The sequence below is a fragment of the Schistocerca americana genome, chromosome 5, assembly GCF_021461395.2.
Source record: "Schistocerca americana isolate TAMUIC-IGC-003095 chromosome 5, iqSchAmer2.1, whole genome shotgun sequence".
Lineage (NCBI taxonomy): Eukaryota > Metazoa > Arthropoda > Insecta > Orthoptera > Acrididae > Schistocerca > Schistocerca americana.
Genome location: NC_060123.1, coordinates 470,747,974 through 470,771,979, shown reverse-complemented (window position 1 = coordinate 470,771,979; position 24,006 = coordinate 470,747,974). Strand labels below are relative to the sequence as shown.

The following is a 24,006-nucleotide window of genomic DNA, read 5'->3' as shown; positions in this document are numbered from 1 at the left end:
TGTCATCCTGCCTTGGAGATGCAACTTCCTAACAGTTTATAGTTCTAAAAAAAATTACTAATAACAAATACTTTCACGACGAGAGGTTTTAAAGTGTTTCCTTCTGCCACAGTTTTTGTCTCGCCTTCTTTCGAGTAATGGTAAGCTCTTCAGATGACTGCACCAAGTTTTCCAAGGACCTCAACCATTGCCAAGTGGGAATATCTTCTTGCAGTGGTTCTGTAATTCCCTGATATAATTTAAGCTTTCTGATTCTCCCTCATCCCCCCCCCCCCCTTTTTCCTGAGTCATCAGTCTTCTCACTTGTTTGATGTGGCCTGACACAAATTTATCTGCTGTGTCAGCCTCTTCATCTCAGAGTAGCCGTTGCAACCTACATCCTAAATGTATTCCAGTCTCTGTTTTTACCCTGTACAGCACCCTCTAGTACCATGGAAGTTATTCCCTGGTGTCTTAACCCTTTCCTCTCTGATTCTGGGGAGAACCTCCTAATTCCTTACCTTATCATTCTACTTAATTTTCAACATTTGTCTGTAGCACAACATTTCAAATGCTTCAGTTCTATTCTGTTCTGGTTTTTCCACAGTCCATGTTTCACTGCCATACACTGCGGTGCTCCAAATGTACATTCTCAGAAATGTCTTCCCCAAAATAAAGACATATGTTTGATTCTAGCAGTCTTCCCTTGGCAGGAATTCCCTTTTTGTCTGTGATAGTCTGCTTTTGAGTCCCACTGACTCTGTCCATCATTGGTTATTTTGCTGCCTAGGTAACAGAGTTCCTTAACTTCATCTACTTTGTGCCCATCAATCCTGATGTTAAGTTTTTCATTGCTCTCATTTGTGCTACTTTTCATTAATCTCTTCTTTCTTCAGTTTACTCTCTGTCCATATTCTGTACTCATTAACTGTTCATTCCATTCAACAGATCATTAAATTCATCTTCACTTTCGCTGATGATAGCAATGTCGTAAGTGAATCTCTTATCATTGATATCCTTTCACCTTGAATTTTAATTCCATACTTGAACCTTTCTTTTATTTCCATCATTGCTTCTTTGATGTATAGATTGTACAGTAGGGGCAAAAGACTGCATTCCTGTCTTACACCCTTTTTAATCAAAGCACTTTGTTCTTGGCCTTCCACTCTTATTTTTCCCTCTTGGCTCTTCCACATGTTGTATATTACCCATCTCTCCCTACAGTGTATACCTGTTTTCCTCGAGATTTCAAACAACTTGCACCATGCACCATTTGACATTGTTGAAAGCTTTCTCCAGGTTGAGAAAACCTATGAACATGTCTTGATTTTTCCTTAGTCTTTCTTCCATTATCAACTGCAGTGTCAGAATTGCCTCTCTCGTGTCTTTACCTTTTCTAAAGCCAGAGTGATCATCATCTAGCACATCCTCAATTTTGTTTTCCATTCTTCTATATATTGTTCTTGTCAGCAACTTGGATTCATGAGCTGCTCAGCTGATTGCACAATAATTCTTGCATTTGTCAGCTCTTGCAATCTTCGGTATTGTGTGGATGATATTTTTCCAAAATTCGGATGGTATTTCGCCAGACTTATACATTTTACACACCCGCATGAATAGTCAATTTGTTGCCACTTCCCCAATTATTTTAGAAATTTTGATGGAATGTTATCCATCCCTTCTGCCTTATTTGATCTTAAGTCCGCCAAAGCTCTTTTCAATTCTGATTCTAATACCGCATCCCCTATTTTTTCTGCATCGACTCCTCTTTCTTCTTCTGTCATGTCATCAGACAAGTCTTCCCACTCATAGAGGCCTTTAATCTATTCTTTCCACCCATCTGTTCTCTCCTCTGCATTTAAAAATGGAATTCATATAGTACTCTTAATGTTACCACCCTTGCTTTAAATTTCACTGAAAATTGATTTGACCCTCCTATGTGCTGAGTCAGTCCTTAGAAGACAATCATTTCTTTTTTGATTTCTTCACATTTTTCCTGCAGCCATTTATCCTTAGGTTTCCTACACTTTCTACTCATTTCATTCCTAAGTGACTTGTATTTTTGTATTCCCAAATTTTCCAAAACATTTTTATAATATCTTCTTTCATCAATCAACTAAAGTTGCAGTTGCAACAATTACCTTCCTTCTTCCTTCATTTTTCTCTCCAACTTTTGCGACTGCTGTTTTTAGGGATATCCATTCCTCTTCAACCAAACTGCCTACTGAGCTATCTATAGCCTTAGAGAACTTCAAGCATATCTCTTCATCCCTTAGTACTTCCATACCCTACTTCTTTGTGTATTGTTTCTTCCTACTTACTTTCTTAAATTTCAGTCTACTCTCCATCACTACTAAATAGTGATCTGAGTCTACATCTGCTCCTGGGCCTTACAATCCAATAGCTGATTTTGGAATCTCTGCCTGAGTATGATGTACTCTAACTGAAATCTACTTTTATTTCCCAACCTTTTCCAAGTAGACCTCCTCCTCCTCCTGCAATTCTTGAGCAGAGTATTTGAGCTAGAAGGCAAACTTTTGTAGTTGTTTTCCAGTCTTGTAAGTTGCTAATGAAAAGGTGACAGTTTAGATATAGAAATCTTGGAAGGAAAATTGTTTGTGGAGCCAGAGGAAAACAATGTGTAATGATGCAGGAGTGAGAGGGGGCATGAGTAATTCTGTGGCATTATTTTCCTTGAAAAAATGTTTGCTCTTTAATATCAAATTTTGAATACATTTCTGACAGATATTTTACTGCAGTATTTCTTTGAAGCAGGTTTCTTTATGAACATTATGAAAAGTAACACAATGCTCGTGCTGTGAGGAAGTATATAAATTCGATGAGGCTCAGGACACTGAATCCCAGGAACAGTCCCAGCAGGCCACCACAATTCGCTATTGAAAGAAATGAAATGTCACTTAAACATTTTATATTCAATGCAATTATATTATGTCTTCATATATAATGTTGTTAGTAAGGTAACACTTTATTTCCAATTCGTGAGCATGCATCATTCTGACTTAATAGACAATATTGTGAAAAGAATAGTTGCCACTCACCATATAGTGGGGATGCTGAGTCGCAGATAGGGACAACAAAGAGACTGTCAGATAGTGAGCTTTCAGCCAACAGGGCCTTCATCAGAGACAGACAACATACACACACAAACTCATACAAATGTTGCGTGAGTATGTGCATGTATGGTATCTGTCTTTGATGAAGGCCTAGTTGGCCGAAAGCTCACTTTCTGACAGTCTTTCTGTTATACCTATCTGTGTCTCAGCATCTCCACTATATGATGAGTAGCAACTATCCTTTTCATAATGTTGTTAAATTCCATCCTGGATTTTCCATTGTTAACATTAATATGAATCTTCCTTTCTCATCTCATACATGTTTAAAAAGTAAGGACCAAACATTTATAAGAAGCGCTAAAGGAATGGATGAAAAATATACTAGTTCTTTCAAATAAATATTTGCTTGGAGTGTGAACAATTGGCTTATGCCTGAGCAGGGGAGGGACAATGGTACTGGTGGGGATTTCATTGCAGGCAGACACAGTGTAGAAGGGGAAGCATGCAGCTCTGTTGCTTTTCTCCTCTGGCACCAATTTAATGAGGTCACATTCAATCTCACACAAGTACAAAGTGCTCTCCCAGTATTTACTGTGGTTGCAAACTGTGTTTTTGGTACAGAAAAAAGGGCGTTCCTACTGATGATGAATGGTGTATGTGATTGCTGTTAGCTGTTTCTAATGTCACAGCAAACTTTCAGCTGGAGATTCCAACACAGCATGTCCAGGTGATGTACACATGAAGCTTATCACCATCTTTTGAACTTTGAGGATTGTTGAATCATTAACATTGACGAGATGGACTCAGGGCAACAATATGCCAAGAAGAGTAGGTTCAGGCCTTACAATAGGACTACACCATGAGAAGATCATAGGACTATTCAGCTAGCTCTGAGGAATGGACAGATGACAACAGCTTAAATCTGGGCAGTGGTATAGGCACTGTGTCACCCCTAACGATCAGGAACAGATTACTGGAAACTGGGTTGAGAACTCAAATTACCTGGTGTCTTTTACTGCTGATGCTATACCACACTTTTATGAAGTAGAAAAAGAGTCAGCTGTGATATTCAGTGGCATTCTGAGGTATTAAGCAATAAGGCTTGCTTCTGCTTGTGGTCAGCAGACTGCTGGCAACCTGTTTGTTGATGACTTGTTGAAAGGTCACAGAAAGTGATGCTTCTCAATATCCATACGTCTCCAACTCATGGAATCATGGTGTGGGGCGCTATTGCATATGACAGCATGTCTGATATACTTGCCAGTGTGTAACAATAATGCCAAAGCCAACCTGCTGTCATACCATTTATGACCAGGGCACAAAATGGCATACTTCAGCAGGATATTGTAAGACCCCATACTGTGGTTCAGACCACAAATGCCTTGACAGTTATATGGAGTTATGGATGCCACTTTTCCAGAAACCCTGGGCTGGACAACTTCTCAGTTGCAGAGAATAAATAATATGCTAACAGTTTACTACAAATATAAGTAATATAACCAATTTGTTGTATGGTACCTATAGTTTCTTAACATATCAAAATTTAATTTTAATATTGTGTTAACAAACAAATAAAAAGAAAATCTTCTCCATTCCATTCTTCTTTGTAATGTATGGATTTGTTGTTTAAACGTGAAATGAATTTTTAAATAAACATTTACAGGCAACAGAATAAGTTCAGTTCAAAGATCAGATAAAAAAGAGAGAGACAAATTTTGAAGAAAAGGCCCAAAAGTAACATGATTACTGTTTTGTAGTTTTTAGTGCATATTTTGTGTTGGTCTTTGCTGCTTTCAGTAGATTTGCACTGTCCCCCCCCCCTTCCCCCCACCCTTTCTCCTGCCCCCTGCTCTTTAAGAAAATTCAAAAATCCACCACAACTTTCAGGAAAGTTCACCTTTATTTGAAGATTGAAGCTTGAAGCTCTCCTTTTACTAAGGCTATGGACATATGCTTTCTTTCTTTCTTTTGATCACTGGTTCTTCATCATACTGATGATTCTTCCAGCAAATGAGTTACTCATAGCAACTGAAAATATGTACGACCTAAAGCAATTGGGGATTGTTAGTTGTGTCTGCTGCTTATAATATACCCAAATTTGGTCTTTGTTATACTTTTATCAGTTCCCCCATATGTAGTCTAGAAATCACAGAATTGATTGTATAACTGATCTTCACCCAGGTTGAGATTCAGTTTGCAGGTAACCTTTAAAATATAGCACCATTGGAGATGAATATCTTCTTCTTCTGTAAGTGAAAAACTTGTAAACAGGTTGAACACATTGTTCTCAGAAAAGTCATAGTTATAGGACAAATAACAAATGCAATGTGACTAAAAAGAGTGTGCAACGTTTTCAAAACTCGATCTCTGTGATTTTAGTGTTCCTTCCACAATTTCATGAGCTTTGCTCCCTAAGAATCTGTCTTGTCTCCTGCCTTCTGGCTTGCTTTAAGGTCCCATATTATTCTGCCCAGCTCAACAGAAGTAACTGAGGTATTTTTCAGTTTTCTAACAACAGTTTCAAACAGGGCCAAAATATGCTTCAGAAAACGTAGATAACATTCAGGAAGTGAATGTAAAGTTCCTTCAGAATCATGCTCCCCATTTGACATCACAAACTGCCAAATCAGTCTTGAAAAGTATTCTTCGTGCTTTGAAATAAAATAAGAATTGATTTCAAGCCAGCAGCATACATTTCTGTCAACTGCAGGAAGTAGTGAGAGCCATCTTGTACAGAGTCACAATATTTCCTTCAACTCGATCTCCATAAACTCTGAGCATTTGATGCAGCAGAACCAAATTCACTGTAGGTTTTGAGAACTAACGCCTCTGCATCACAAACACCATGTTTTAAAGTACTATTTATGACATGGTAGTTATAATTAGCTATAAAAAAGGATGGATTTTCGTTTTTCAGTAAGATAAAAAACAAAATCTTTTTGCCATAGTTCACTGGAGAATTCTCAGCACTGTATGCACTTACTTGATTCAGATAAAAGCTACTAGATTCTGTAACGTTCTTTATTGCATGGAAAATATCTTTGTGGGTTTCTTTGGAGTCTTCATAAAAAAGTAACAGTCCCTGTGTGGCGAAGCAAGCTGGGATTTCTTTACTTCCCCTCTTGTTTTGCCATCTGCCTCCTTAAATTAATTTTTGCCTAATTACCATTAACATGCATGAGAATAATCTGCATTTTCATAGAAGAGAAAGCTTGGCCCTCAATCTTAAGGAATTTAGCACAAGGCCTAATTTTGTGCTTAGTTTTGTGTATGTAATTTATTTCCTAATTTATTTGGCTATTCCTAGTTAATATCTTTTGCTACAAATTACTATAGGGTGAAATCAGTAATTGTTTTGTGACTTAGATTATACTGTTGACTTATAAACATATGTAAATTTTGTACTAATTATAAACATTTGGAAGAAGAACTACTAGGATTCTTAAAGTATTTATTTAGCTCTATTCGAAAACATATTAGCAAAGCCAGCCTGTTATTACATCCAAAATAATTACCAGGTTTGTCAAAAGTATAGTTTGTATAACTATATCTGTTAGTTTCATTATTTAAACAATTAGTTCAGCCTAACCTTTGTGGTAGAAGGAACTGTTAAAAGGAAGGAATTTCTTAATGTATTCAGTTAATTGAATGAGTTATGTTTTAACTGTAATTTCTGTAACTTAAACATCAAACAGTGTATTACTTTCAGTGCCTAATATTGTGAGGATATATAAAGGACCAATTTTTGGTCCCGAGACAGTCAGTCCACTGCCGATTTTCATACATGAAATATGTACTGGTTAGATTAACAATAACGCATCAAGTTAACAGTGGAATAAGTATAACACAAATAGGCCTTGTGTTAGAACAATTAGTAACAATGTCTGTTTAATTTATTTGAAAAATAGTGTCACATGTACTGTATCATTCTGCAAGAACTGTGAACTGTGTGGTTAGGTTTTTACTGCTCATAGCTACTTAAGTGTCAGGAAGTCTTTTCTGAGAGTATTTATATGGAACTAAAACATGGATGATAAATAGTTTAGACAAGAAGGGAATAAAAGCTTTTGAAATGTGGTGTTACAGAAGAATGCTGAAGATCAGATGGGTAGACCATGTAACTAATGAGGAGGTACTGAATAGAATTGAGGAGAAGAGAAATTTGAGGCACAACTTGACTAGAAGAAGGGATCGGTTGATAGGACATTTTCTGAGGCATAAGGGGTTCACCAGTTTAGTATTGGAGGGCAGTGTGGAGGGTAAAAATTTTAGAGGGAGACAAAGAGATGAATACACTAAGCAGATTCAGAAGGATGTAGGTTGCAATAGGTACTTGGAGATGAAGAAGCCTGCACAGGGTAGAGTAGCATGGAGGGCTGCATCAAACCAGTCTCTGGACTGAAGAATATAATTGTATAATATTGGGGGGTTGTGAACAGTGAAAGTAAAGAACTGTGAAACACAATTGTGCACTGTTGGCTACATCATTTACAACAGTCACCCGCTATTTTTCAGCCAGTATAACAATGCAGTACGTCGACACCAAGGACTATCAATGAAGAAGTAAGTCAGGTGAACATCACATATGGTGCCCTTTCGGGTGAGGAATATTGTATTTGGACACAATAAACAAGGATTTGCAAACTTTGAACAGTGAACAGTGCAGATTGAATGGAGTGACTGAATTTAAAGTAATTGTGGCACCAGTATTATTGAGAACAGTGAACAGACTAATTGACAATGAAAAGTAATTACAGTATTCTGGAAGTTTGATTGCACGTCAACAAGTAATGCGATAGGAAGCATAAACAACACAGTATAGCAACAAAAGATCGTTGGCCAAGGTTATGGAGGCAACCATTACAAATGTTGGACACAGCAGCCATCCTGGAATCAAGCTTGTCGGAGCAGCCATTACGAAGAACAGCTGCAGCAGCCAATCAGCATACCAGCTGGAGTCAACCCACCTGATGTAAACAAGAGGGTTTTGGATGAGTGGGAGTAACCACAGCAGCAGCAGGAGATGAGTGAATAGAAATAAGGTAATTCATAGCAAAAGCCATTTTATATTAAGTGCTACATAATGAGTGACCTTAATGAACAAGACAGTGTGATGGGAGAGAATGGCCAAAATGGGAGTGATGTGATTGGTAACAAAGTAGTAGAGTTTAAGTTTTTAAATTATCAGATAGACTTAATGGGGACTGATTCGATAGCTGATAGTGGTTATAAATCATAAATGAATGTAACTCTGAATGATAGGGTCAAAAGTCATATTGTAGATGAGATGATAAAAGTGTCATATGCATTTTGTGGTGATGTGAGCAAAATGGACGAAAACAGTACTGAAGTGGGTGAAATTGTTAAGGCTAAGGAGGAAGAATCTAGTAGCAAAAGACAGCAAAGGCAAAAGTTTATGGCAGATGGAAAATTGGAAGCAATGTTAAGGTAAATTACTAGTAGTTGGTGTCCGCCCCAGTAGCTGAGTGGTCAGCGTGACGGATTGCCGTCCTCTGGGCCCGGGTTCGATTCCCGGCTGGGTCGGAGATTTTCTCCGCTCAGGGACTGGGTGTTGTGTTGTGTTCATCATCATTTCATCCCCATCCGGCGTGCAGGTCGCCCAATGTGGCGCCGACTGTAATAAGACCTGCGATATGGCGGCCGGACCTGCCCCGCGAGGGGCCTCCCGGCCACTGACGCCAAACGCTCATTTCCATTTTCCATTAGTAGTTTGAGTGGTATGAGTATGAAATCGGACATTAGTAGGGTGGAAAATAAAACTGATAGCATTAAAACTGACATGGCTAGCTTAAAAAAAATTAAAAAGGAAATTAAGGTAGTCAGTTCTAATCTTTCAGAATTAAATAAGAAGGTTGAGTCAGTAGTGAAAGATCATGATGAAAAGACAAAGAAAGTAGTACAGAATACTAATGAGAAACTAACATTAATGAGTAGTATATGTGTAGAAGAGAGAAAGAAACTTTGTGATGACTAAAGTAGGAGGGTGGAGGCTTCTGAGGAACAGTGTAAAGATGAAGTCAAAGCAGCCAGGAAATGTTGTGCTGAAAATAGGGTTAACTTGAGAAACAAATCAATCAGATTAAAAATGATTTGTAAACAGAGATAGAAACCAAGTGTGTGGTAGTGGTAGAGGAAAAACTGGTAAAAGTAAATAAAAATGTAGATTCAAGATTGGCTGAAAGGGGTAAAAGATGGAAGAGGTACAAAATCCTAAGCATAGAGTGTTTAGTATGCCAAACAGTCCTTCATTTGTTCGTTGTAAAAAATTTAATGATTTTGAACTATATGGGGAAGTGCAGCAACTGTATTTAATTAGGAAATTTAATGATTTGCCTGAAACATGGAATGACAAAGAGAAAATGCCATTTGCAGGAGGTTTTTTGAAAGGGGGTGTTTATGGATGCGCAGCTCAGGTAGCTGATAGTTGTACTTTGTGGAATAGCTTTAAGAAAGCCTTTTTCAATGAAAGAGAAGCAAATGGGAATTTTGAGTGAATTTTGGGGATGGGAGAGATTTGGCTCTAGGAAGGGTACTGTGAAAGGTTTCTGTCAGTTTTGGATAAGCAAACTGAAATATTTGGACAAAGAGCTAGGTAGTGAATCAATAATTATGGACTTAGAAACCAAGTTGCCTCATAAAGTTAGAGATTTGCTTGTACCTGTCCCTAGGGGTAATATTAGTGAGTTTTTAAATTATGTTGATAAAGTGGAGAGGGTGAAGCTCTCAGTGGAAGACCATAGGAGGAATTTTGGTGATAATAATCAATCAGGGAGAGAGTTTCAGGTAAATAGGATGAACAGAACTAATTGTCGTAGAAATTCAAGAAATGATTGGGTGGAAGATAGCCAGAATGGGCACAGAAATGGTAGGAGAAAGTCAAGGAACAGAACTGGAGGAGAAGATGGTAAACCATTTAAACTACAAAATGCTCCAGTTCTGGCTCACACTAGAGCAGGTAGTGATGAAGAGCCACATGCATATAAATGTGCTGTAATCACAGGTAAGGGTAATGTAAATGATAGTAGTAAGATGAGTGTAAATTCTAATTCTAGTGAGATGTTGAATGATGGTGTGTAGCAATGTTTATCCTGTAAAAAGAGAGGATGAAGTTACTACAATAAAATTAAGTGATGCTGTTGCTGTTGCTCAGGATGTCCAAAGTGTCAAAATGGATGATAAGTTTTTAAGAGGACATAAAGAATTCAGGTGTTTTGCTTTGTGATCTAATGCTGGAAACAAGAATCAACTAATGAGCCAAGTATTTGAGGGCAATTATGGTGGCAGTGGGTCTGATTCTGACAGTAGTTGTAATGATGATAGCAATGATGAATCCAGTAGTGCTGTGGACAAGGTACTTCAATTTATCATTGATAGTGATGGCAGTGTGTTAAGTACAGAAAGAATAAAGGAGGATAATATTAGGCCTAATGGAGAGTTAGAGTTAGAGAGTGGTAATTGTTGTGACTCGCCGATCATTCAAAGTGCCACCGCGCAATTACGCGCATCCTCTACATGCGGCGCTGTGTGCCAGCCATGCAGCAGCCGTGCCACCTAAACGGCCAGCCATCCAGCGGCCGCTAGACTTGGACTCAGTGCTCATTCGAATGTTACCGTGTTCATATGTCTTGCTTGTCAACTTGTTCTGTGACTTATATGTGTTGTGCCATTTGAAATATAGGTGTTCAACTTGACATTATAACAATTGGTGATGAGGTAGTGGATTTTTCCTTTTCATCGTTGACCCACAGGTTTCCATGGCTACTGTTGAGCAACTGTTACAAGGTCTCATTGAACAACAAACGCTTCTAACATCGGTGATTCACAATTTCGTCATGGCGTCAAATGCCTGGTGTTTCTCGTCGTTGGCTATACCTCCTTTTCCTCCTTACGACGAGACGGCGGAAGACTGGTCTGATTATGAAAAATGTCTTCGACAGCACTTCTTGGCATTTCATGTCACAGATGAACAAACATGTAAGTCTCTGTTCCTTTCCTGGATTTCACCTCAAATGTATCGGTTGTTGTCGCAATTGGCTCCTTTGAAAGATCCTGCGTCTTTGTCCTTTGCTGAAATGTGCTCCCTTGTGTCTGTCTATTTTCAAAAGCAAATGCATGTGGTAGCCTCTCGTGTTGCCTTTTATCGTTGTCAAAAACAACCGCATCAATCCTATCGTGCTTGGGCTGCTGAACTTCTCGGTGTCAATTTGTTACTGACGCTTCCATGGTACGGAATGCTATTATCTGGTCGGCGCCCGACAAAGAAGTTCGGCAACGTGCCCTTCAGTTGGCGAATACGACTCTAGATGAAGTCCTCTTGCTGGGGTGCAAATAGAGGCGTGGGGTGACGTCGGGGAAATACAACCTCTGTGCGCTGTTGACGACGTGTGCGGCGCGTCCCCGTTGGCCAACGTGGCCGCAGTGCCCTCCCAGGCGCAGCCTTGGCCTAACCGTAAACAACCCGCTAAGAAACTGCAGCAAAACCCCCGGCAACACAGAACATTCACACGAGGATTGTCCCCAACGTTGGGCTGTGTGTCACAATTGCAAAAAGAAAGGTCATGTGTCTTCCGTTGAAAATCTGGCTGCATACATGATGTTCATGAACATGATGCTGATTCTGGTTCTGTGTTGTCTGTCAATTGCACTTCTTCCCTTTCAGGGAAGTTATTCCTCATTGTCCAAATCCTTGGTTGGGATGTTCGCATGCTGGTGGATACCGGTTCTGCTGCCACTATAATTAATTCTCAGACGTATCTTCAGTTGGGTTCTCCACTCCTATCACCTGTCACTCGGCAATTACGGACGTACAATAAACAGAAGATTTCTCTCTTGAGACAATTTAATGCTGAGGTCTCTTACAAATCCATCGTTTGCACTGTTCCCATATTTGTGGTCAACCAGAGCAATGCAGAGAATCTTTTTGGTTTCGATGCCTTTCACGTTTTTGCGTTCTCCATAGATGACTCTGTCAATATCGTCTCTGATGCTATTCCTTATGCTCAATTGGATTCCTTGTCAACGACATTTTCATCCCTTTTTTCTCCTGGGTTAGGCCGTGCAAACGACTTTGAAGCTCATATCACACTCAAACCCTAAGTTTTTTCGGGCTCGGCCCATTCCTATGGCCCTTTGTGGTCGGGTAAAATGGGAGCTGGATCGTCTCACTACTTCAGGGGTCTTGCTTCCTGTCACTTCCAGTGAGTGGTCCTCTCCTGTCGTTGTCGTTGCTAAGCTCAATGGTGATATTCGTCTCTGTGGCGATTTCAAGGCCACTGTAAATGCTCAATGCCTCATTGACACTTACCCTATGCCCCGACCTGAAGAACTGTTCACTAAACTTGCTGGAGGCCAGTATTTTTCTAAAATTGACCTGTCAGAAGCTTATCATCAACTTCCTCTCGACGCTGCTTCCTGGCAGTTTCTGGTCCTTAACACACCTTTCGGCCTCTATCAATACCAACGCTTGCCATTCGGGGTTGCTGGCGACCCTGCTCTCTTTCAGTGATTCTTGGCACAATTATTGCTCCCTGTCCCTGGGTGTATCAATTACATGGACGACATTGTTGTCACTGGCTCCACCACTGAAGAACGTCTTCAAAATCTCTGCACACTTTTTCATGTCTTACAGACTGCCGGTCTTAAGTGTAATATTCAGAAATCACAATTTTTTCAGGCATCTATCACGTACTTGAGGTTTCAACTCTCTTGGGATGGTATTCGTCCGCTTCAGCAAACTGTCGCTGTGATCGATGCCCTTCCTCGCCCTACATCTGTTAAGGAACTGCAGGCCTTCCTTGGGAAAATAGCATACTATCACAAGTTCTTACCATCTGCTGCTTTGGTGACTCAGCCGTTGCATCACCTGTTGCATAAAAACATATCTTTTCACTGATCCGCGTCATGTGATGCAGCTTTCCAGAAATTGAAGACTATGCTGAAACAGGCCCTGTGCCTGGTTACGTATCGACCTGGCCAACATCTTGTTCTTGCCACGGACGCCTCTCTATACGGGGTCGGTGCAGTCCTTTTGCACTGTTTTTCAGACGGCTCTGAACAACCCATTGCTTATGCCTCCAAAACACTCACAGATGCCCAACAAAAGTATTCTCAAATTGAAAAAGAAGCTTTGGCCATTATTTATGCTCTTCATAAGTTTGGTGTATTTCTCTATGGATCTAAATTTCACCTTGTTACGGATCACAAACCGCTTGTTTCCTTGTTTTATCCATCATCGTCACTTCCCGACAAGGCTGCACACCGCCTCCAGCGTTGGGCTCTTTACTTGTCTCGTTTCAATTATGAGATTCATTTCCGGCCGACGGCTCAACATGCGAATGCTGATGCACTGTCTCGCCTTCCCATGGGTCCTGATCTGGCATTCGATAAGGATGAACTTTTATGTTTCCATCTGGATGTTGCCGAGCAGCGGGTTGTGGACGGATTCCCCATCACAGGGGACCGGCTGGCGGCGGCTACGGGTTCTGATCCTACCCTCTCCTGGGTTTTACGCTGCATTCAGAAGGGTTGGCCAGATTGTCCATCCGCTAAGACTTCTGACCCATTGCGGAACTACTACGCTTTGCGCTACCGCCTCATGGCTAGGGATGGTGTTATCCTCCTTTCCACCGACAATGCTTCACCGCGTGTTGTGGTACCTGCGTCTTTGCGTGCTTCGGTCTTGCGCCTCCTTCACCAAGGGCACTGGGGTGTGTTTCGCACAAAATCTCTGGTGCGCTGTCATGTGTACTGGCGTGGCATTGACTCTGAAATAGCACACATGGTCGCTGCCTGCGGCCCTTGTGCATCACAGGCCGCCGCCCCGAAGTCATCTTTGTCACCGTGGCTTTCACCTGAGATGCCCTGGGAGCGCATTCATGCTGACTTCGCAGGACCTTTTTTAGGTACTTATTGGCTCCTCGTAATTGACGCCTACTCTAACTTTCCTTTCATTGTCCGTTGCATGTCGCCTACCACCGCGTCAACCACAAGTGCTCTCGCCCGCATTTTTTCTTTGGAAGGCCTTCCCTCTACTCTTGTTACTGATAATGATCCGCAATTTGCCTCTTCCGATTTTGCGGATTTTTGTGCTCGTCAGGGCATTATGCATGTCACGGCCCCTCCATTCCATCCACAATCAAACGGTGAGGCTGGACAACTGGTCCGCACATTTAAAGCTCAGATGCGGAAACTCCTGACTTCTTCTGCTGCTGATGATGCGCTTCCCCAGTTTCTGGCTTCTTACCGTTTCACCCCCATGGGTGACCACAGCTCAGCTGAGCTCTTACATGGCCGACAGCCCCGCACGCTACTTCATCGTCTGTGGCCTTCCACCTCACGGCCACGGGTGCCTTCGCGTGGCCGGTTTATTGCTGACGACCTTGTCTGGGTACGGGGATATGGCAGGCGGCCAAAATGGAGTCCGGGCCGCATCTTACCGTCGACGCCTGTATGAAATCCAGGTGGACACGGGTGTGGCAGTGCGTCATTCGGACCAGCTTCGGCCTCGTGTGCCGGCAACGCCTGTTCCGAATGCTGCCTCACCACCTTCAGCTCTACCTGACGCTCGGGCTCTTGGCATATCTCATTACTCACAAAGCAGCCCTCTCACTGTCATCTCGGTGCCAGTACAAGAACGGACTCCACCAGGAGACGTGCCCATGCAGGAACCGGATGACCATCATCTGTCAGAGCCAATCTACTTGCCTCCTTCTCCTACGGACGCCGACACATCGCCCATGTCTCCTGTTATATCAACTGGACTTGCCGCAACGGGCAGATTGGTGCAAGGGGCCCTAGCAGATTTGACCCCTACGTCTCCTGTCATCTTGACCCGTTATCATTGGGGACACTTCCGTCCGTACGGGAAGCCTCCTCCTCGAGACTTTATGGCCAGTCAAACAACGCCTATGGACAGGCCAGTCAAACAACGCCTATGGACATTATCAATCTACAGGCCACCTCTGTCAAGACCAGTGAAAAAATTTCAAAGGGGGGAAAAGTGTTGTGACTCGCCGATCATTCAAAGTGCAGCCGCGCAATTACGCGCGTCCTCTACATGCGACGTTGTGTGCCAGCCATGCAGCAGCCGCACCACCTAACCGGCCAGGCAGCCAGTGGCCGCTAGACTTGGACTCAGTGCTCATTCGAATGTTACTGTGTTCACATGTCTTGCTTGTCAACTTGCTCTGTGACTTATATGTGTTGTGTCGTTTGAGATATAGGTGTTCAACTTGACGTTATAACAGTAATGAAGAAGAGGACCATCCTTTCTGTCATTTGACTGTGTCTGATAATTGTTTTGGTAAGCAGGATGATAGTTTTTCCAGGGAGAGGATTAATGAGGATTTGTTGTATGAAGAAGATCACATGATAAGTAAAAAGGAAATGTGGTGTCCTGTAATAACAGCAAGTGTACAAGGTATACATATTAAGTATCTACAGGATAATGGTGGTGATTTGACTGGCATTTCACAGGCATTTTTTGAATCTATTAAGAACACAGAGGGCATACTAGTGATGCATGTTTGTGGAATAAAAATTATTGGAGCTACTGGTAAGCTACCAAAGAGAGAGAAATGAGAGGTACTATTAACTGTGGAATTGGCAGGACAGCTGTTGGAGTGGAATTTCTTGGTGATTCAAAACTCAGCATTGATATAATATTTGGGATTAATTTCTTGTGCAAATGGTGTGTAAATATTGATATTGCTAGTGGTAAGTTTCGTTTCAAGTGCAACAGAAGTAGGTACGAAGTATCATTTTTGGAAGGTATGGACAAGTATGTGCAAACTGAATTAGATTTGCCAATAAGAGTTTTGACCATTGTGCAGGTTACTGAGGAAGAAGAAGAAGAGGAGAGAGTGAGGTTGGAAATAATAGAGAGAGTTGAGGATATTAGAGGTATTACAAATAATCAAAGGGAGGAATTAAAAGGTATTCTCCTGAGCAACTGTAAGGCATTTTCAGACAGGCCAGGTTTGGTAAAAGATTTTGAGTGCAAATAAAAGTTTAAGGATCATGAACCATTTTTCAAGAAGTCTTATATTATTCCATTTTCAAAAAAGGAAGCTGTGAGAAGAGAAATTCAAAAGAGGGTCTCATGGGGGATTATTGAAAAGTCAACCAGCAGGTATAACAACTCACTTGTGGTTGTGAAGAAAAACACGGCTGTGTCAGGTTGGTTCTGAATCCCAGGAAGTTAAATGAAATCATAGAAGGGGAGAGTGACAGACCAGCTAACATAGGTGAAATTTTGCAAAAGTTCCATGGATGTAAGTTTCTGACTTCGTTTGATGAGGCTTGTGGCTACTGGAATATCAGTTTGGCCAAAGAATCTAGGCCATGTACAGTATTTTTACATGAAGGTAAGTGTTATCAATACTGTGCACTGCCATTTGATCTGAATTTGTCTGTCTGTGTATTTGTGTTTTTATCAACACTGTTGACAAGGCGCTAGGTGAGATATGAACCAAAGAAATCACAGTATATGTAGATGATATCCTAGTAGCGAGTGCAGAATGGTTTAAGCACTGTAAGATTCTGAATGAAGTACTGAGAGCTGTTTATAGGGGAGGTATGAAACTAAAATTAAGTAAATCTGAATTTGTAAAGAAGGAAATCTCATTTTTGGGTCACAGGATTAATGAGGAAGGTATACAGCCTGATGCAGAAAAGCTTGCTGCTATTGCAGATTTATCACCCCCAAGAACAAGAAGGATCTTAAAGCTACACTATGTGATCAAAAGTGTCTGGACACCTGGCTGAAAATGACTTACAAGTTCGTGGTGCCCTCCGTTGGTAATGCTGGAATTCAATATGATATTGGCCCACCCTTAGCCTTGATGACAGCTTCCACTCTTGCAGGTGTATGTTCAATCAGGTTTCTTGGGGAATGGCAGCCCATTCTTATGGAGTGCTGCACTGAGGAGAGGTATCAGTGTCAGTCAGTGAGGTTTGGCATGTAGTCGGTGTTACAAAACATCCCAAAGGTGTTCTAAAGGATTCAGGTCAGGACTCTGTGCAGGCCAGTCCATTACAAGGATGTTATTGTTGTGTAGTGACTCTGCCACAGGCCGTGCATTACAAACAGGTGCTCGATCATGTTGAAAGATGCAATCACCATCCCCGAATAGCTCTTTAACAGTGGGAATCAAGAAGGTGCTTAAAATATCAATGTAGACCTGTGTTGTGATAGTGCCACACAAAACAACAACAAGTCCCCTCCATAAAAAAACATGACCACACCGTAACATCACCGCCTACAAATTTTACTGTTGGCACTACACATGCTGGCAGATGACATTCACTGGGGATTTGCCATGCCCACACACTGCCATCAGATTGCCACATTGTATACTGTGATTTGTCACTCCACACAATGTTTTTCCACTGTTCAGTCATTCAATGTTTACGCTCCTTACACCAAGTGAGGCATCGTTTGGCATTTACCGGCATTATGTGTGGCTTATGAGCTGCCGCTCGACCATGAAATCCAAGTTTTCTCACCTCCTGCCTAACTGTCATTGTACTTGCAGTGGATCCTGATGCTATTTGGAATTTCTGTGTGATGGTCTGGATAGATGACTGCCTATTACAGATTACGACCCTCTTCAACTGTCAGCAATCTCTCAGTCAACAGACGAGGTTGACCTGTATGCTTTTATGCTGTATGTGTCCCTTCATATTTCCACTTCACTACCACATCAGAAACAGTGGACCTAGGGATGTTTAGGAGTGTGGAAATCTTGTGTACAGGTGTATGACACAAGTGACACCCAATCACCTGACCACGTTCGAAGTCCGTGAGTTCCATGGAACACCCCATTATGTTCTCTCGCGATGTCTAATGACTGTTGATGTCACTGATATGGAGTACCTGGCAGTAGGTGGCAGCACAATGCACATAATATGAAAAACATATGTTTTTAGGGGTGTCTGGATACTTTTGATCACATAGTGTATGTTTGACTTGCTTGGCTTCTACCAAAAGTTTGTATCAGATCAGTCATTTTAACTGTCCTTGCCTTGGTGATTTGTTGAAAAAGAATGTGGTTTGGCATTAGACAGAGGAGTGTGAAGAGGCATTTCAGAGTTTGGAAAATGAATTAGTAAATAGTAAGATGTTAGGACATCCAAATTTATCACTGCCATTCTGTATGAGTAGTGATACAAGTTTTTGTGGTTTGGGGGTAGAAATTTTCCAATTAGTACCTACTGAGATTGGGGTTGAACACAAAACTATTGCTTTTGCTAGCAGAACAATACAATCACATGAAAATAACGATTACATTTCTGAATTAGAGGCTTTGGCAATTATTTTTGGTTTTCAAAAGTTTGAGTACTATTTGCTTGGACATAAGACCATATGAATACTGATCATAAGGTTTTGAGTTACCTTCAGAAGTGCAGGCTGAAACACACAATGTTAACTAGGTGTATTTGCAACAATTTGATTTGGAGGTAAGGTATGTAAAAGGTGGAGACAATATTGTGGCTGATGAATTATCTAGGATGTCAGCAGGAAAGAAGCACACTGGCAGTAGTGAGAACCACGAAGAACAAGTAGGTTGTTTTATTTGCAGGGAGTGAAAGATGAAAAGCTTATTAGGACAATTTGCAAGCAGATGAGAAGGGAGTAGAATGAGGACCAAAATTTAAGGTTGGTTAAGGAGTATTAAAATTCAGACAACATGCCAAAGGTGAAACACTACTGTACTATACACAAAGGATTATTGTTTAGGAGGAAAATTTTGAATGATCAGGACTGGAAATTGTGCTTTCCTGCCCAGCATGCTGTTAAATTTATTGACTACTTGCATGAGAGTTATGGACATTATGGGACCAGAAAATAGTAACTAAGATACAAGAGACAGTAATATTTGTGAGAAGGGTTAAGCAGAGACTAGAAAGGTGTGATAAATGTCAGAGAGTAAAGACAACTGGTGTGCCATCAAAAGGCTTAGTGCATTCTGTTCTTCCTAGTGAACCTAAAGAGCTTATAGCAGTTGACCTTCTAGGAATGTTGTGCTTGCATCTACAGGAGGTTGTAAATATATTTTTGTTGTTTTGGACACATTCTCAAAATATGTAAAACTGTATCCAATTAAGAAGGCAAATACTAATACTGTAATTGAGAAGTTGACATCTGATTACTTTTACAATGTAGGGGTACCAGAATCACTTTTGTTTGACAATGGTCTGCAATTTGTTTCTGAGAGGTTTGAACACTGTATGGCAATGCACAGCGTAAAACACATAAAGACTTCTACCTATTTTCCACAAGGTAACATGAGTGAAAGGGTTGCGAAGGAGATTAATAGACTGTGCAGGACTTACTTTAGTAAGAAACACATTGCTTGGGCTGGTCATATTCGACATTTTGAAAATATTATCAACAACTTATGGAACAAATCAACAGGATATGCCCCATGTGAGCTTATGTTCGACGAGAGGCCCAGCAACATCATCAGAAAAGAAGTGGATTTCACTCTGGGAAGTGAAGTAGCACAGGTCAAAAAGATCAGATTGGCTAAAGAGATGATGAAAAAGAAATCAGCAGGAAGGAAGAGAAGGCATGACAAAGGAGTGAATCTGACTAGTTTCAGAATAGGTGATCTTGTCCTCATCAAAACCAAAGAAAAATCTAGCAAAGTAAATGATGAGATAAAGAAGTTTTAGCATGCGTATCATGGTCCTTACAGAGTGGTACGCATTGCCCACAACAGCTCTTATGAATTGGTTTACACAAAGACTAACAGGATTTTTGGATTGAAGAATATTCTTAACCTGAAACCCTATTTATCACCAATTAGATATTTAAATATTGATCCATGAGAGTTTAAAATGTTTCTGAGCATGGGTAGTATTGATTTCATTAGGAGAATGGAGTGTGTATTGAACCAGGAGTAAGACTTACAAGCAAATAGGGGGTACAACATTCTGTGTTGGATTCGATTATGTGACGATAATGCTTAGTCCAGCTTCTGTCTCATTTTTCATGTTTCCTGAGGTAGTCAAACTCTTCTCCTGTGCTATCTGCAGTTTATAAGTGAATCAGAAACATTCTATCTTCGACTTTTATGTGATTTTTACAGCAGGGTACTTTAGTATAGGAATATTTTAGAAAAGGTTTCTCCAGTGTTCAAAAATGGTTCAAATGGCTCTGAGCACTATGGGACTTAACATCTGTGGTCATCAGTCCCCTAGAACTTAGAACTACTTAAACCTAACTAACGTAAGGACATCACACACATCCATGCCCGAGGCAGGATTTGAACCTGCGACCGTAGCAGTCGCGCGGTTCCGGACTGAGCGCCTAGAACTGCTAGACCACCGCGGCCGGCTTCTCCAGTGTTATCTATATATATCATGTTGTGATGGTGATAAGTAATGGAACCATACAAGGATGGGAGAAAAGGCAATAAAAAAACAGCAGTGGTATTTGGTAAAAATCTATGTGATACTGTCTTTATTCTGCTTTTATAAAATAAGATGAAAGTAAATCGGTGTTATGGTTAAAGAATTTCTGTCAGACAAAGAGGGACAGTCAACAGAAAATGAAATGTGTCAGCATATGTGGAGGAGAAGGTGCAGATTATCTGAAAACTATAATTAACATATAAAGTAATCAGCTCATGTGTGAAATTAGTGTAATTTGGTGCAGCAGTAGAGGCAATATGCAGTAAAAATAATCTTGAATACTAGGTATTAATATTAATTGTGTGGTAACAGAAGTGTTTGTGTTCTGTGCAATCAGTATATGGAGACAACTATCTCCTATAGAAGTGTGTCATGGTACAGCCTCTTCTAACATTAAGGAAATAAGAGGTACAAGTCATATAATGCTGCATTATCAGATCTATAGGTTACCTGAAAAATTCTACTTGTGTTCTGAAGAATTATGAGCTCAAAGTGGTAATACTGGAACTAAGAAAAGTAATTTTGCTGATTAACTGATAACTGTGGTGCTAGAGTGATGTGAATATTCTGACAAGTCAACTATTTGGTAACATTTTGTGATTTTGTGAGGATTTAATTTTCTGGTTGAATGAGAGTAGTACTCAAGAGTAGAGTGGAAAAGTATGGCAATGATGTGGTACAACTTCCATCCCCATAATTTTGATTTGAGTAGTAATTCAGTTATGTGATGGTGACTCTATTCTTTTTTCATAATGTAATGTTTAGTAAATCTATGCTACTGCACATCTTGCGTTTTATCTAGAGGTAATGTACATATTTTGGACATAAAAGTGATATGAGTCCACAAATGATGTGAATTTCTAACCAGGACTTGGCATTTTAGTGATTTTGCAAATGGAAAAGAAATCCAAATCTTTCAAGTTCAACCAGTTTGAGACAGAGTTATGACCTAGAATAATGTTTTGTAGTGTAATGTGGACTTGATTTTAAATTTTTACTACATCCCACCTTTAGTATTATAGTCAATTTTTGTGCTAATTATTGTGATGTTATGAAAACTGTGTAATGTATTTATTTATGTAGTAATGACTATTATTTGCCATTAGTGTGAAACATTTTTCCTTATACTTAGTTAGAAGTAAAAGTGAGTGTACTAAAGTATAGTATTTTGTCTAATTTTTTCATGTACTGTGGCGGAGGAGAACTACCTCCAAGGGAACTGATAGCAGTGCATTTTCTTACTAACCACCACTTGCACCTGTTGAAGGTGTGGACATCTTCATGAGAAAATGTTGTAAAGCTCATTAAAAGAGTGAAAGTGCTTGTGCAAAATACTAAACATTGAAAAAGTGGAATTTTCTGTCTGCAAATGAACTGCAAGGTGCAGTGCAATTTAACTTTTTGCAACCCATGATCATTTATTCTTTGAAGCAAGACAGGACTTTTAGAAAGTGATATGCATCTTAGAATTTAATCTTTGTTTATCCAAAAGGGACATCACTTATGATGAAGGTGCCTATTCTTATTAAAAATATAATTTGTGGATATTTTTTGCCAATGTACAACACACTATATGTCCCATGCACCCTCCCACCACCACCTACTCCAGTCCTGTAACCCGGAAGGTGTACCGATCAAAGGCAGAGCCACGTGTGAAAGCACCCACGTGATTTACCAACTGACATGCCTACACTGTGAAGCATTCTATTTGGGAATGACCAGCAACAAACTGTCCATTTGCATGAAGGGACACAGGCAGACAGTGTTTGTTGGTAATGAGGATCACCCTGTGGCTAAACATGCCTTGGTGCACGGCCAGCACATCTTGGCACAGTGTTACACCGTCCGGGTTATCTGGATACTTCCCACTGACACCAACCTATCAGAACTCCAGAGAGGGGAACTTGCCCTTCAATATATTCTCTCTTCCCATTACACAACAGGCCTCAACCTCCGCTAATTTCAAGTTGTCGCCCCTTGCACATCACTTGTCATTCAACATCTTTGCCTCTGTACTTCAGTGTCGACTGACATCTCTGCCCAACCTCTTTGCCTTTACATATATCTGCCTGTGTCTGTCACAGTAACAGTGAGTTTGTAGCCCTTATGTTCCAGGATCATGTTTGTAGCTGTTGAACATTTGTTGTTATATTACATATACAAATAAGTATTTAATGAAGAATAATGAGTCTCACCAAGATAACTCAATTAAATTGTGATTATTGGACCTGCTGTCCTAGCTTCTTCCCCTGTTTTTAGGTAATTGATAGCTTGCCTGAAGATCTTCTGTCTCCATGACTGTGGCAGCATTGGAGATCAAACATGTAACAGCCACAGTGTAGCAGATGTTTTCAGCCAGATAATATTGTGGAATAAGAGCTGGGAGGGAAGACCACAAACAAGTAACAGAAAAGGAGAAAGTCACTTGAATTTACGTGTTCTGAAGCATTAAATGCAATAGAATCCAAGGTAATATTTACAGAATGGGATGATACCAGTCCACAATACCGTATTTTCTGTAATATCACCAGTTCACATGGGTAAGAATTTGTAAGAGAAATATATCAAAGAAGAATAAAATGTTCGTCCAGTCCCTGAGGAGTCCTAAATACTAACAATGTGGGGAACTGCCTTGAGACAAAGTTGGTAGGTATTGTTGATCATGAGAAAAATGAGATTTGAAAGCAAAGGAAATCAAATGAAATCAAATCATATGTGGCAGCTCTTATCCAAGTAGCACCGGGCTGTGCTGTGCTGTCGCATCACAGAGCAGACTGGACACACTCGTAATTTTGACATTTGTGGTGGCCATGTACATCCTCCCGTGGCACAACCAGATTCTTACCAGTATGGCTCTAAACATGACTGATAATGGAGGCCATTAAATGCTAAGATAAGAACTGCAACTTATGCAATAATTCTTATGAGTGAGCTAAAAACCAAGTTGCACCAATGAGAACCTGAATCAGAGTTTGTCTGGAGAGGATGTCCTCATTGGTTTTATCACCTCAGTGGAGTGTGTCCACCAGTAAAAAAGTAGTCCCTGTAGCCTGCTATACTGGAGAGGTTGCACTGACCTCTCCTGTGGCTTTTTTGGTAGTTGCCTGGGGGTGACCCCCTGGCTCTTAGGTGGGCCATTCTGAAGTGATTCCACTCAGATGTGACTGTTAATAAAAGTTATTGCTCCATGGCAGCATGGTTGCAAAACCAAATTGAAATAAATGGCACCTTTATTTTAACAATTCACGCCATCTTGGGGTTTTCTTAATGTGTCTAGAATACTGAGAAAAATTTATAATATAGTGGAACTATGCATATCAATTTTCCTAACTTATTAATAAGTATGCACTCAATCGGCTGTGATTGTAGTTATTGGATCTGTATTTTATTTTCCTGTATGAATCTGTGATTTAATATTAAGTGACTAATTTGATATTCTTTTTTTTTTTTTTTTTTTTTGTAAGAGCTAGATGGAATGGCTACTAGGACCTCTCCAAGCATTTATGGAACATCG

At 40.4% G+C, this 24,006-nt stretch overlaps 1 protein-coding gene across 1 annotated transcript in view; it reads right to left on the bottom strand.

Annotated features, from left to right (window-relative positions):
• Nucleotides 1-2,689: 2,689 nt before the first annotated feature.
• Nucleotides 2,690-24,006, bottom strand: part of LOC124615994 (pickpocket protein 28-like) — a 262,701-nt gene continuing 241,384 nt past the window's right edge. Inside the window, exon 11 of the mRNA XM_047144203.1 lies at nucleotides 2,690-2,873. Coding sequence (XP_047000159.1) covers nucleotides 2,770-2,873 — 104 coding nt within the window. The 3' untranslated portion in view covers nucleotides 2,690-2,769. The remainder of the gene's footprint in view (nucleotides 2,874-24,006) is intronic.